This window comes from Onychostoma macrolepis, chromosome 13 (genome assembly GCF_012432095.1).
Source record: "Onychostoma macrolepis isolate SWU-2019 chromosome 13, ASM1243209v1, whole genome shotgun sequence".
NCBI lineage: Eukaryota > Metazoa > Chordata > Actinopteri > Cypriniformes > Cyprinidae > Onychostoma > Onychostoma macrolepis.
In genome coordinates, this window is record NC_081167.1 from 3,364,057 (window position 1) to 3,380,689 (window position 16,633).

Genomic DNA, 16,633 nt, shown 5'->3' on the forward strand with positions numbered 1-16,633 from the left:
AGGTAAAAGGATATTAGACATTTGGAAATTTACTCAAGCTAGGGTATAAAACTGTAGGCCTATTAGTTATAACTTCTTTAATGGGCAAAAAATAAACAATGCTAATAGAATAAGTTAGGTCACCAGCACTCAGAATGAGAGTTTGCTTACATTATTTCATTTTAGTCATATTTTGAAATATTTATATTATTGTCCAGATTTTTAGATATTTTTAGAAAGCTATCTCAGAATTTATAAGTTGCCTGCTCACGTTTTTTAAATTTTTTTCCCCTGTCATTTTCTATAACATCAGTCACACACATTCAGCGGATTAACAAGGCAATAACAAGTGAACAGTTAAAGAAAGTTAAGACAAATAAACTACATCAATCTTACAGTTTTACATTAATAAGGACCGACTTGCTAACTAAAGTGATATTACACAAAACGTATTAAAACAAAAAATATATTAAAGTGTGATAATAATAAAAATAAACGTTTTTTTTTTTTTAAACAGTGAGTTTATTTTTGTATTCAGTATAGTAAGACAAATATACAATGGGGTACATGACAATTACTGCATTGTAACCCGGGGGTACTATAGATTTGACGGAACATTTTCTGGACGGAACAGTAACGAAACGCACCGCAAACACTTCCTAACAACACAGCTCGACAATTCATTACATTTAACGAACCAAAACGTTCCACTTTTTCATGTAGTTTTGACATGGCTTCAACCATGATTCCATACACGGTCAATATTAAACTGGCTGCACGAACATTGACCGGAACTGTTAATTTACAGAACAAGACCGCAGTAGACTGGTGAGTAGCTTTAGCTTCTGCAGACATTATTGACTGTCAACAAACCCACAGAGTTTGCAGTTTACAACAACGCGTTGCTTGCGTAGGCATGTGGTAAATTTTAATTATTAAATAGAGAAATCGAAATTGAGCAATAGAGCTGTCACGTTAATCTTCTTTTGATTGCGTGATGTTGTATTATATATATCGAGTATTCAGTGTATTCACATTCATCACAACGACAACAATAAAATCAATGGCAATAATAAAAATTGTCGTTAATATTAGGATTACGCGCATTACATGACAACACTCGTGTGTCGTTACCATTAAAATGTATGTAACGTACATTCTTGTTTAACAAATAGTGTATCCTGTGTCAACACAACCAAAGGTCCCCGGCTCAAATTTGATTAATATATATATGTATATGTGTGTGTGTGTGTGTATATATTATTTATTTATATTTATGTATCTTGTAAAGCCAGATTACAGGGGGGTAAAAATTACTTTAGAAAGATGGCAGCATCTTTGTGTTATTTTCACACAGAAATCGGTAGGTCTGTTAGTAAAATCTGTTGACTTTTTTTTGTTGTTGTTGTTGCTTTATATGCCAATGGTTTTTTTTCTGAGCCTGTAGCTCAGGTAAACAGATATCATAATGCCTTTTTAGATTTTGGGTTTTAACAAACTTTTCTTTTGGCATATTAATTTTTAAGGCTCTATTTGGTCACATTCCAACGGTATTACAATCTCAATATTGCTCCAGGAGTAAATTGTTAAATTGTACACATTTTCAGTGGTCAGAAACCAAGTATGGGTCACTTTGGAATTAGCTGATTGTTTTTTAGTTATAAAGAGAAATGTTTGAAGAATGTTGAAACTAGAAATGTATCTGGTTTCCCTGTATCGAAACAACTGCATAGAACAGATCTGTCTGTGTGCCATAAATATTCTTTTTCCAAAGTTTGTGTGTCTGTAACTCAAGAAATATTAAAGATATGCCAATATCATTTTAAATTCTGATTCTTAACTCTTTCCCAGCCAGCGTTTTTGATAATTTTTTTTTCTAAATGTTATGGCCCACAGAATATTTTGTTGTATGAATAACTGGACATGCAACACATCAAAATAAAGAACAAAACCTTTAAAAAAAAACAAAAAAAAAATTCTAGCTACAAGCATTTTTTTTATCAACACTTTTACATAGGTGAGTTTCATAAAAAAAGCAACATTTTGAGCAAAAAGCTGAGAAAATCGTATTTTTATAAAATTTTACATATGGATCACATTCATTAAGATGATCAAAGCAAATATGCAGTAGATCGCTTCCATCAGAACCCACAAAGCTTGCACAGTCCTTTACCACTCCCTAGATTGACATTTGACTCGGTAACATTAGGCAGTTTTTATTTATATGCTGTTTATTGTTGTTGATTGCATTATTTTTTATATGCATCTGCTTACATATGAGATCGCTCATTTCAGCGCCTTCCTTGCATAGGCTGTGTTTTTGATTGGGAGATTCTGGACTTATCCAGGAGGTGCATAATAGCGCCAAGTGTATAACAGTGAAAACACAGGAACCTGGAAAATTCTGTGTTTGACGGGGAATGAGTTAATAAACTTTTCTTTTGTAATCTTCATTTTCAAGGTCCAATTTGTTTCAGTTTCAGAGAAATGGTGAGCCCAATGCAACTCAATGTCCAATTTGTTGAATTTGTGTACAATTTAAAAATTTACTCCTGGAGCCATGTTGAGAGCCCTTTATCTCTGGAAATGAACCATATAGAGCCTTAAAAATGAAGATACCAAAAGAAAAGTTTGTTAAAATCCAAAATGTAAAAGGGCATTGAGATATCTTTAAAACTTCTTGAGGTACAGACATGGAATTAGGGGTGGGCGATATGGAAAAAATATATCACGATTTTTTTTTTTTTTAAATATCACGATTCACGATTTTATCACGATTCTTTGTCATGTTGGTTTTACTATTTTGCAAGTTGTCTGAGCATTACAGCCAAACTAATTTACCTATTATAAAGACTTTCAAGGCAAGAAAAAAAAGAATGGCAGATATTTAGGCCAAAGTGGGTGAAGATAAAAATCTTTGTCATTATTTTATTTCTTATTAAAAAATAAGAACAAAGATACACATTACAAATACACATAAAATACAAATAAAACAAACAGTGCTTTATTTTCAGGTACAATAGTTTTATTTAGCGTGAATAAACTAATATAAAAATTAAACACTATATAGACTGATTCCTAAAGCAACTGTATTCAAGTTTTTCAGTCAAACGTAGTGAGTGATTTTTCTCTTTGCGTTCTTTTGTTTTATTAACGTTAAAGGAATAGTTCACCCAAAAATAAAAAATCTGTCATCTGTCTGTCAATTCTGTCATAGTGTTTTATTTTTATACCATCATTTACTCAAAAGTTTTAAACCTGAGTGAGTTTCTTTCTTCTTCTGAACATAAATGCTATTTTGAAGAACGTGGAAAACAGTAGGTCCACAGTGACTTACATAGGTTTTTTTTTTCCTGCTATCAAATTTAATGTGGACCAGCCACTGTTTGGTTCCCTTTCGATACTTCACTCGTACTGCATCTTACTAGACGCATATGGGAAAACTCCTTTTTCTCCGATAACTGAAGTCTTTTTTAATAACGCAGTGTTACTGCACGGCCTTTGGTTCGTGCAGTGCTTTAAAGATGAACCAATTGCTCGGCAGCGGTGCTGCACGAGCCTATGGTGGCGATGCCCGCCAGAATGGGCGGGGCATCTGGCTATATAAGCAGCCGCATCGCCATAGGATCCTCAGATTTCTTCTCCTTCAGAGACGACATCTCTTCACTGATCTACGAGACTTGGAGCCCTTCTCGCCGTTGACCAACCTCTGCAGCGGATCAAGACACTCTGGCTCGGCTGATCTCCCCGCTGACTTGCCGCTCTCTAGCCGCTTCAGTGCCTATAGCAGCCACGGTCTCACGGTCCCCTGCCGCCATCCGGCAAACGCTCGAAAGAGCAAATTTCGAAGTGCAAATTTCTCGGCATTGTTGCAAAATCTGCACACTGCACGCACCATTTCTGTCGCCCTGCACGCCGCTGACGGTCACAGCGAGTGTGTTTCATGCTTGGGCATGCTGAAACTGCACTCACCGAGACAGAATGTCCTCATTGCGAGGATATGAGTCTCGCCTCTCTGCGCTCACGGATAGCTTTCTTTTCAGAGAGCGACTCCGCCTCGCGCCTCCCGCCCTCCCGCCTCCCGCCCTCCCGCTTCCTTCCTTGTACTACTTGTCCACTGGGCCCTTCGGTGCCCATGGCAAGTTAGTTATTCAGTCATTCCCCTACCATAGCACAGCGTGGTTGTACTGGTTCCCCATATGCGTCTAGTAAGACGCAGTATGAGTGAAGTATCGAAAGGGAACGTACTCGGTTACTATCGTAACCTCGGTTCCCTGAGATACGGGAACGAGTACTGCGTTCCTTGCCATGCTATGGTGCTGTACGACTCATTTGTCGCTTCAGTCGATGTAAACCTGAGGATCCTATGGCGATGCAGCTGCATATATAGCCAGATGCCCTGCCCATTCTGGCGGGCTTTGGTGGGCATCGCAGCCATAGGCTCGTGCAGCACATCTGCCGAGCCATTGGTTTGTCTTTAAAGCACTGCACAAACAGTTTTTTTTAAGACGCAGTACTCGTCCCTGTTTCTCAGGGAACCGAGGTTACGATGGGAACCGAGTACGTTACCCACATTCTTCAAAATATCTTCTTTTGTGTTCAGCACAAGTAAGAAATTAATACAGGTTTGGGACAACATGTGAGTGAGTAAATAATGACAGAAATAAAATTTTAGGTTGAACTATTCCTTTAATGACAGTCGGCTGCATGTTTAATACTGTCCCTTTAAGACCTGCATGCATCTAATATGCAGGCACGCATCCGTTTCTCTCTCATCTGTTTACTTTCATTTTAGACATAACCAACTGAGTCTATATGTAAACCTTGTGTGGTTTGACAGTATTAGCGCAAAAGATAACTTAGTTCAGTAATCAGGCGCTGTTAGACAGGCTTTTTAGCACGCGAGCTTCTGGTGAATGCACTCAGAAAAAGCGCACGTCAGACCAGCGGAACGGCAAGGCTTATATGCAAATAATGTAATTTTGCGATCGCGAATAAGTGCAGTGTCCTGTCAGAGTAACTCTACCGCTGTATGCCGTGTTGTACAGTACAGGTGCATCTCAATAAATTAGAATGTCATGGAAAAGTTCATTTATTTCAGTAATTCAACACACATTGTGAAACTCATGTATTAAATAAATTGTGCACACAGACTGAAGTATTTTAAGTCTTTGGTTCTTTTAATTGTGATGATTTTGGCTCCCATTTAACAAAAACCCACCAATTCGCTATCTCAACAAATTAGAATATGGTGACATGCCAATCAGCTAATCTACTCAAAACACCTGCAAAGGTTTCCTGAGCCTTCAAAATGGTCTCTCAGTTTGGTTCACTAGGCTACACAATCATGGGGAAGACTGCTGATCTGACAGTTGTCCAGAAGACAATCATTGACACCCTTCACAAGGAGGGTAAGCCACAAACATTCATTGCCAAAGAAGCTGGTTGTTCACAGAGTGCTGTATCCAAGCATGTTAACAGAAAGTTGAGTGGAAGGAAAACGTGTGGAAGAAAAAGATGCACAACCAACTGAGAGAACCGCAGCCTTATGAGGATTGTCAAGCAAAATCGATTCAAGAATTTGGGTGAACTTCACAAGGAATGGACTGAGGATGGGGTCAAGGCATCAAGAGCCACCACACATAGACGTGTCAAGGAATTTGGCTACAGTTGTCGTATTCCTCTTGTTAAGCCACTCCTGAACCACAGACAACGTCAGAGGCGTCTTACCTGGGCTAAGGAGAAGAAGAACTGGACTGTTGCCCAGTGGTCCAAAGTCCTCTTTTCAGATGAGAGCAAGTTTTGTATTTCATTTGGAAACCAAGGTCCTAGAGTCTGGAGGAAGGGTGGAGAAGCTCATAGCCCAAGTTGCTTGAAGTCCAGTATTAAGTTTCCACAGTCTGTGATGATTTGGGGTGCAATGTCATCTGCTGGTGTTGGTCCATTGTGTTTTTTGAAAACCAATGTCACTGCACCCGTTTACCAAGAAATTTTGAAGCACTTCATGCTTCCTTCTGCTGACCAGCTTTTTAAAGATGCTGATTTCATTTTCCAGCAGGATTTGGCACCTGCCCATACTGCCAAAAACACCAAAAGTTGGTTAAATGACCATGTGCTTGACTGGCCAGAAAACTCGCCAGACCTGAACCCCATAGAGTATTGTTAAGAGCAAAATGAGAAACAAGAGACCAAAAAATGCAGATGAGCTGAAGGCCACTGTCAAAGAAACCTGGGCTTCCATACCACCTCAGCAGTGCCACAAACTGATCACCTCCATGCCACGCCGAATTGAGGCAGTAATTAAAGCAAAAGTAGCCCCTACCAAGTATTGAGTACATATACAGTAAATGAACATACTTTCCAGAAGGCCAACAATTCACTAAAAATGTTTTTTTTATTGGTCTTATGAAGTATTCTAATTTGTTGAGAGAGTGAATTGGTGGGTTTTTGTTAAATGTGAGCCAAAATCATCACAATTAAAAGAACCAAAGACTTAAACTACTTCAGCATTGACTACTATGCATTGAATTTATTTAATACACAAGTTTCACAATTTGAGTTGAATTACTGAAATAAATGAACTTTTCCACGACATTATAATTTATTGAGATGCACCTGTATATAGAGACGGAGGCGCCAGAACTGTAATTGATAGAATGTGCGCTGTAGCACGATACTATGATATTTCTTCAAAAGCAGATTATGGAGAGATTTTTATCGTCCACAATCAGAAATCGTCATATCAAACACCCCTACATGGAATCTTTTTTTTTTCTCTCTCCAAAGTTTGCATTTTCCATTTTTGAACAGTCAACATTGGCATATAATACAAGAAAGATAACTAAATTCAACATTTTAATAAACTTACCAATCTATGTATGAAAATACAACTTACAAATCTCTGAGTGAAAATAACAATGATGCTGCCATCTTTATGAAGTCATTTTTACCTCCCTGTAATTTGGCTCTGAATCTCAGGTGAAATTTGTCAAGTGAAATTTACTCATTGCTTTCATTGCTGTACTTGTTGAAATTTGGTTGATTTGACATGGAATTACCCTATTATACTGTTTAGAAAAAAAAGATGTAGTTGGGTTAGGGGTGTGCGATATGACGATTTTTGATGGTGGGCGATTAAAATTTCCCAGGCCTACCTTTAAGTTATTTGTGTTGTGGTTTTTAAGCATTCGTAACTCATTCGTAACTGTAATGTGGAAAGAGAGAGAGAGAGAGAGAAAGAAAGAAAGTAATAGGCCTTTATTTTATGAAATGTTTTATAAATGTGTTTATACATTGTAATTTCTCAACTTGTTAGGTTCTTTCTGATACTGTTTTCCTTTTCCTAATCTGTTTCCTCTCTTTCTGCTTAGGGGATGGCAGGGACTGATTGCTCAAGGCTGTCACTCTAGTATCCTCATCATTGATCCAAAAACGGCTCAGACCATTCAGGTCCTGGAGAGACACAAAGCCAGTGTGGTCAAGGTGGGTTTTAAATGTTTGTTCACACACTGTCTCACAGTCTCACAGCTAGGGATGCAGCGATTAACCGGTTTTAAGATTAACCACGCTTTAAAACGTCACGGTTAATTAATCGTAAAGGCTCCGCTACACCGAGTGTTTCTGTTGCACGGAATGGAACTGTTGAAACGAGCAAAATGAAAACAAAGTTACACTAGCGGTGCACCATCTTAAAATGCCGTGCTTATCAGAGACACGGAGGCTACTAGATTAACTATGACAGAGGAACCAAACAGCGATCCTTTATTTCCACCAGAGAAATGACTGAAGTCGATAGTGTGGGACCATTTTGCGTACACCAAGAATGACCAGGGCGTCATTTAAATAGTGCCGTAAAATTTGCTAAAGAGCGAATACATAAGGGATAATGCACAGCTAGCCAACCTGTTCTCCTGTGCAATAAACGATTTTAATGCACGACGTGAAGGTAAGGACCACCTGACGCGAAGTTCGGTAGCTCTAACATTCTGCCGCTTCAGAGATGAAATAGTGCGGTGAGAGAGTGTGTGAATTAGCCTACCTGCATCTGCGCGTCAATTTAAACAATGAAGATTTGAGTTTAGTTATTTAAACAGTCATTTTACCCCCTCTTTGCTGATTAATATAATGAAGCGATCCAGTCTCTATAAGCTATTTTATTAATGAAAGTCGCTGGGCAGCGTTGACAACACGTTTCTGTCCTCCTAAATGTTTGTGTGGGCAGCTCGATCTCGATCTCACAAACCAAAATAATAGACATTTTCTCAGGCCAAATGTAAAATCAGATGAATAAATATTATTAAAATGAATAAGTATGGATGACAGTTGATTACAATAATAGTTTAGTTTATTCCCCTAATTAGTAACAGTGCCCTCTGTGGGATAAAGTTAATATTAGTCATCCCTGTTATAGTATTATTCATAAGTCAATTTATTTTTCACCATCTTTCCAAGTTCTGTACCTCAGGTCCAAAAGAAATGTAGAAAGAATATACAAAATGAAAACACCAAATACATTTGTGATCTATTTCCATTCGTTATTTTCAAAAGGGAAATACTGACATGGATGTTTACAGAGCAGAGGTCACTTTTTTTAATTCCAATAGGAGAGATGTTCTTTTTTTTGTGCTGTATTATTGTTTACTGTGTTATTTCTGTTTCAAAAGGCAGCAATCAATAACACTTTAATATCTAAAGAGTGTTTATGTGATTTTATGTTGTGAAATGAATACATGCATAATAATCGTAATAATCGTGTAACCGTGATTATTCCTCAGACTATAATCGTACCAACAAAATCTATAATCGTTGCATCCCTACTCACAGCATTGTTCATTTGACCAAAACAGAAAGTTGAATAGTAGACTTATGCTTTCCTTGGTTAATTTGCTGTAATACCAAAGGAACATTTACCATCAGAGAAGTATGGTGGCCAAGAAGTGCAAAACAAATCACAATTCTGAAAACAAAATAACAAATTACAAACGCAAATGCAAATCTAAAAAACTAAATAACAAATCAGAAAACACAACAACAATTCCGAAAAGATTAAAACAAGTAAGAAAACACTGACAAATCCGAAAACAAAATAACAAGTCAGAAAACACAACGACAAATCAGACAAACCGGAAGAGGTAGGTATAGTTTGAGACAGCGCCATTGGTGGGAGAATAGATTACTCACCGATGACTGGACGAGACATCTGTCAATCAAGGTATACAGGAAGAACAGCAGAGTAGTGGTAGAAAGTTCGGAGATGGTCTTAAAGTAACACAGTTTATTCTGTTTTTGGATTTGTCATTGTGTTTTCTGAATTGTTATTTTGTATTTTAGATTTGCATTTGCGTTTGTAATTTGTTATTTTGTTTTCATAATTGTGATTTGTTTTGCACTTCTCGGCCACCGTAGAGAAGTTCATGTTATAGTAACAAATATCATGGCAAACAGGGCTCACTATTCCCATAAAGCAGTGGTTCTCAAACTTTTTACAGTCGCGTACCCCCCCAGGCATTTAACGTCCTTCATACATGTTGCATACAATGCAACCCTTCTCTCCTTCTACACTTTTAAGCCTACCTATTTGCCACCTTACCTTAAAGTGCCCCTATTATGGGTAATGAAAGGGTCATATTTTGGTCCCCAACAACAAGTTGACATGCATGCAAGGTCAAAAAACACTTTCATTGTCTTATAATATGCATTTATTTTTACCTTATTTGCTCAACAACTCCCAAATGATTTGTTTAATGATACATTTTTCCAAACCCCTCCTTTGCATGACGCTAATCTGCGGTGATTGGTCCGATTGGTCTCATTTTCATTCCATCATGCCTGATAAAGCCGCGTTTGTGAGCGCAGTGCTACTTTGTGTACAGCGTTACTGGGGAAACCGCTATTTTACCACTCCAAAAGCAGCACCTTGTGGCAAAGAATGAATTTGCATTTTCATTCAGACCAACGTGAAAAGACCAACAAGTGGGCGGGCAATATGCTAATGTTTCATGTTGACGTCAACATGAAACGGCTTGGGATTCGTTTTAAAAATGATTTGTTTCAATGATTCAGAGTCGACTCTTTCTTTTGAGAGACAATAACTTTAAACACAGTGCACTTTCGGATTTAAAACGTTGCAGGATGTTTTAATTTCATTGATGTTACACACTGCATGAAAGGTAATTTTCAAAAATCCATAATAGGGGCACTTTAAATATTTTTTCCTCTCTTTTATTCCATAATGGAGTGCACATCCCCTCCGTCACTTCCTACTACCCCAGGTATATGTGTACCCCAGATTGAGAACCACTGCCATAAAGCATTGCAAGTGTCATCTAGTTGATTTTAGTGCTGTCACTAACAATTATTTTGGTAATATTGAGTAATCAGTCGATTATTCTGATGATTAATCAAGTAATTGGATTGTTTTTGGTGATAAAAATAAGCGAACAAATAACCTAAGCGAACAATAGACTTTAAAATGACTTAAAATACATAAATAATAGCAAAGAGGCAATAATTGGTTCAAATAAAATATAAAAAGTAAGTACCGTATTGACCCGAATATAAGACGATGTTTTTTCCTTGGAAATACATCTGAAAAAACGCGGTCGTCTTATATTCAGGGTCTAGACTTTGACATGTCAATAATACACCCACAACAATAGGTGGCGCCAAAAACGCATAAAACAAGTGTGCCATGAAATATGTAATGTAATGTGTGTTGTAAAGATCGCAAGTGAAAACAAATGAAAAAGAAAAGCTTACAGCAGCATGATCGTGACTGTCATGTTAGCCTGATGGGACCAAACTTCCTCTGTAAGTGATTTTAAAACATAAGACAGTACCCAGATTTGAAGACTACAATAGATTTCACGTCTACTGATAATAACATTTTGTTAGGCTACTATGAGTTGGATAGCCTAATTGTTATATAATTCAGATGGGCTACCTGTTATTTCAATGGTATATCAACATTTTCCAATGTCATTGTTGGTACATTTTACCAGTATTTACCATACTTTCAAAACAAAAATTAGAATTGGAAAAATATGTAATATGAAAATAATTTAAGAATAAATGTGTTTTACAGAGAGAGAAAAAAACAAAAAAAAACAAGATTTGGTTTTCAAAAAGCCTTTTTCCAACAGGTACATCTGGAAAAAGGGGGGTCGTCTTATAATCAGGGTCGTCTTATATTCGGGACAATACGGTAATATGGTTTTATTTAACAAAACAGTTAAAATACGTAATGTAATGCAACAATCGTAACTTATGTACGTTATGTATTATATCAAATCCCTGCAGAGGATGCAAATGGCCTGACGATCAGCTAAAACAGATTGACTAAACGATTGACTAATCAATTGACTAAACATTTAATTCAAATGTCCACTTAATCTGTAATATTTGGCCACTTTTTTATGATAGAAATGCTACTACAGCCACTGTGATGTTTCGAACAAGAACATGTGGACATCAAAGCCTGCAAACTAAGAGCAAGGTTTATACTAAGATAATGATGTATTCTCCTGTGTTGGTGTAGGTTTATAAATGATTTACTTTATAAATCTGATAGATTGGTGCGCATTGTTCCCAGCTGTACATTATAAGCAACTCAGACTCACAGTATATGTAAAGATGGCGTTTGACCGCACATGTAAATGATAACTGTTTGTGTGGAGCAGCATTTACTGTGAACGGAAATGGACATAACCTATAAATAAAGTGCATATTAAACCTGCAGCGCATATATTTATTTAATTTGATCGCAGCCTTTGTGAATTCACAATAGTACTATGCTATAGTATGATTTGGTTTAGTATGATTTTAATATTTTGTGAAATGGTTTTAATATTTTGTGCAGCCTTAGAGAAATGGTGTAATAATGCTTTTCATGGATTCTCGTCTGTGGAAAGTGCCACTTATGGGTAGAGGTTGACCGATACGGGTTTTTCTCTGGCTGGTGCCAATATTTAGAAATCAGAGCAGCCGATGGCTGATATATGATTGCGATTTTATTTATTTATTATTATTATAAATTTTTTGGGCCAATATGTTTGGCTGATTCCCCCCTCATCTCATAAAAGGTGCCAAAAAAAAAAAAAGTGAAAGTGACGTGACATGTGGCCAAGTATGGTAACCCATACTCGGAATTAGTGCTCTCAAGCCCACGACCTTTGGAGATAGTACAAGATAGTACAGTAGTAGTTGTAGTAGCCTAATTCATAGTTATTATACATGGCTCAAAACTTAAGCACCTTCTCAAAACTGTTCTGAAGCATGCTTATTGTTTATGTTTGCTAGAGACTTGCAAATGCAAATTCATTCTCTGACAGCAGGTGGCGCTGTTGGAGCGGGAGATATAGCGGATTCCCAGGTAACAGTTGTAATCAAATAAGCACTGCGCTCACAAACGCTACTTTATCAGGCATTACAGGAAAGACGAAATGAAAATGACAACAAAGCTTTTCTAAAGACGGTCAGTTCTTTTCAAAGATGCATTCATATAAAAACACCTGCAAGGCTCGAAATTGCGACCATTTTGGTCGCATATGCTCCCATAATTTAATCTGTGCGACCTCAAAATATATTTGGGAGCATTTGTGCGAGTGCATATAATTGTTGTAGTGCAACCTGTTTTCATTTCTCTAAAAATGTTCACAGTCATGTGCCTTCTGTGTGCTGATACGGTGACCGGTCTCCTGTTCTATCAAACGTTACATAACTTCATCTTTACGTTCTTAAATTTAATGCAGATTTTAGATTGGTTAATATTAGCTGTCAATCACTCAGTCACTGCTTTCCGCTGTCAGGTGACAGGGAGCTAACTACCGCGGGAAATGCAAAGGGCTGAAGAAGAGAGAAAATGAAAGAAAACACTGACAGATTTATTTTGTAAACCACCTAAAGTTACAAATAATGGTGCTGGTGATAGCGATCATGTGGTGAATGTTGACTCACCAGCCGAAAAGAAGGCGTACACTTTTCAGAGAATGGTTGAAAGACTCCGCTATGAAAATGCACTGTGCTCTATGCACTGCATTCACTTTAAAGCCTGTAGGACGGAGTTTGCAGGTAACACTAACAGCATTTGCCACCGAATCTACACATTTTAAGCTCGAGAGCTTGGTTAAATACAGAGAGTGTGCCAAACACAAGAAATGCAGGGACAAGTGTGTGGCAAAATGTTCAGGATCATCAGGTTCAATGGTTAAGGCCTTTAATTGTCAGAATGCTCACGTAAGGGGCAGCGATAATATTATAATTGTTGTTTTATGAGCAAGCCTCTGGCTTGCTCAGTTGGGGACACTTAATTTCTAGCGATTATCGCCGATTTGATTGCACAGATACTATTTAAACTAAACTGAGCTAGACAGTGACATCTCTGAATTCAATAATGAAATGCCTTTAACTGAAAATTGAAAATTGAGTGTTTAATCTTATCATTATACATTACTGACACTCTATCCTCTAATTTGATACTGTTAAGTGCTTTGACACAATCTGTATTGTAAAAGCGCTATATAAATAAAGGTGACTTTTAACGATGTGCGCTTTGACATTATCGAGTATATTGCAAAAATCAAACCAAACACCTACAGAGAGTGCACGCATACATGACGTGATGAAGTCTAGTAGGTTAGACTAGTGCGCATATGCATTTACAGTGCGTTTTCACTGTATAATTCAATCTATTAAAATGCATAACAAAATTCAAGATATGGGGGCTTTCTATTATTTCATATAGTTAATATTTTTCCTCCAAAAATCAGCATGGTTACAAATGTGATATTGATTTTATACAACAGTTCAATAAACAAGTTAATATTAAGAGACTTACGTTGTAGACACCATATTTCCGGTTTTTGCTCTATTTCGACAACAAAAATAATTCCAAACAAAGCCACAGCACTGTTTCTCGTCTCTGAGCAACATGACAGTGTTTCGTTTCGTTCCTGAATGAATCAACCGTTTAAATGATTCGGTTCTGTCGCAGTGACTCACTTATTAATAGTGACTCGATGCCACCTACTGGCGATTGTAATTTCACATTTAAAGTATCTTTTAATTTTTTTTAAATAATTTTAAATATCAGTATTCAACATTTTATATTTACAGTATTAAAACATTATATATACATGTGTAACTGTAGGTTAAATGCATTCATGTCCTGCATTAAGCAGTGGCATCTAAATGCCACTTCAGAAATTCTAAATTCTAATTCAACGATGAATTTTGTTGATACTGATTTCATTTGCTTGATAACAGCCCAAATGTCTTATTATTCTAATTGACTGATTAAATGTAAGAATTTGACTCAAATGATGATGCACACTTTTAGAAAAAATGGCTTAATTGTGAAAATGACCATAAAAGGTAAAAATCAATTTAAACTTATTGGAAAAGATGAATTTCTATCACTGCTGTGAACTGACCACCACAAAGAATATGAAGAATATCAAAATCAGCTGTCCACGGTAGTCCTTAAGACTACCAGCACAATAACACAAGATCAGCACAATAACACAAGATCAGCACAATAACACAAGATCAGCACAATAACACAAGCAAAGTATTGTCTAATTCTCGTTATCGATAAAATCCTAGAAAATATCGAGATACATTTTTTTTGTCAATATTTCACACCCCTAGCTGCCAGCCGTTCTGCTGATGTAAAATTTAACACGGCATACACCATCCTAACCCTCGCCAAAGAGGAGTTCTCTCTCTGTGTTTAACCAAACTCAGATTAATTTAGGTGGTTTACAAAAGACATCTGTCAGTGTTTCTTTTCGTTTTCTCTCTTCTTCAGCCCTTTGCATTTACCGCGGTAGTTAGATCCCTGTCACCTGACAGCGGAAAGCAGTGGCTGAGTGATTGATAGCTAATATATTAACCAATCTGCATTAAAGTTAAGAATGTAAAGATGAAATCTGTTAATATATAATTTGTAGTTATGGTGCTCATTAATTTTTGCTGGTGCTCCTAACTTTTTAAAGTAAAAAAGTTAATTTCGAGCCCTGCACCTGCTCTGCATTTTAATTTTGAAACGTGCCGTGCTCAGTTTATTCAACGAATTATAGCTTAAGCCTTTTGGAAAATCGATTTGTAGCGGTCAGTTTTGATATTGTGACGAGTCGCCAGTCTCGCCACAAATAACTCAATGTATGGGAGACACTAGACACTGCTATAAGTCAAGTGGCCATGTAATCTAAGTGATAACAAAAATAAAAGAGTTCACACATAATTACACAGCCTGCTGCTCATAACTGCTTAAGATTGCACTGGCCACGAGCGATGAGATCGTGGAGGCTATTGTCGGACCCACAGACACATTTAATGCCGAAAGTTAACTTGCACATTAAAATCAGCCCAGACGTTTCATCTGAATTGTTTCTACTTTCACATGCTTAGCTGCCAGCAGATGCGCCTGCCTAGAAATCGGTCTAATTTGCAGCACAATCAGCCGATGCTGATTAATTTTAAAAATGCCAAAAATCGGCCAGATTAATCAGCCGGCCAATCAAATGGTCGACCTCTACTTACGGGATTTTGCTGGTTAATTGACAAGGGTTAACATCATAAATTTACACTACAAATAATCTGTCAGTTTGACTGAATGAGCTGTACATTTTCCTTCATGTTCTATTTTCAGAAGTCAGGAGAGTAATGTAATGCTTGGCATTTTAATGTCACAAGGTATAAAAAGCAAGAGCAAGAGCTCTGCATTCTTCTCCTCCTGATTATTTTCTTCTTTGTCTATTGGATTCCACTATAAATATATGAAATACAGACAACATATGCACATTTCTACAAATTTAATTTGATATATCCCATTAATAATGACCTGGAATGCACTAAGAATCTCTCGTTTTTCTCCTCACATCTCTTACCAGTTTTTCATTTATAATCCCTATTAACAGTGTTTACTGGAATGTAGTCATCATTGAAGTCTTCAGTTCATCATTGAATTCAGTCATGTCATCATCCAGCTCAGTTCAGTTTAAATAGTATCTGTGCAATAAGTATAAGTATCTGTGCAATCGGTTCGACGATATCGCTGGAAATAGCGATAGTGAAAATAGTGTCCCCAACTAAGCAAGCCAGAGTCGGCAGCGGCAAGGAACCAAAACTCCATCGGTGACAGAATGGAGAAAGAACCTTGGTAGAAACCAGGCTCAGTCGGGGGGCCAGTTCTCCTCTCCTCAGAACCAGCAGTTTGTGCTGAGGACTCATCTGGTTCCTGAGGTCTTCTCCCGTTGGCCGTCTAGGAGACAAGGTCTTCACTGGGTCTCTTCACTGGATGAGTCTCTGGGGCTCATCTAGTTGTCCTGATCTCCGCTGACATTCAGGGCTGTAGAGGTCGTCTCTAGGTGCTGATCCACCATCTGGTCAGGATCCGGGTGACTGCAGTGACCATCTGATCTCGATATAGACTGGATCTGGTGGCTAAGGTGACCTCGGAATAAGAAAGAAACAGACTAATATTAGCGTAGATGCCATTCTTCTTACAATGTAACAAGTACATCGGGTGTTATGGGAAGTGTTCCCGGTTCTGGTTGACCTAATTAATGCAGCCTAACAATCCTTTAATGGATTTGAATAATAGAAATGTGTTAGTGTGTTATGTGTAAGCCAGGTTAAAAGATTTTAACTGACA

General features: G+C 37.4%; 1 protein-coding gene across 2 annotated transcripts in view; it reads left to right on the forward strand.

Moving 5' to 3' along the window:
* Window positions 1-589: 589 nt before the first annotated feature.
* The window catches only part of wdr11 (WD repeat domain 11), a 170,055-nt gene continuing 154,011 nt past the window's right edge, over window positions 590-16,633 (forward strand). Inside the window, exons 1-2 of one of the 2 annotated variants that reach the window (XM_058795162.1) lie at window positions 590-807; window positions 7,350-7,461. In XM_058795162.1, the coding sequence (XP_058651145.1) occupies window positions 710-807; window positions 7,350-7,461 (210 nt within the window). In that variant the 5' untranslated portion in view covers window positions 590-709. Of the gene's footprint in view, window positions 808-7,349; window positions 7,462-15,755; window positions 16,428-16,633 lie in introns of those variants that run through there. The other variant, XM_058795163.1, reaches the window with a different exon arrangement.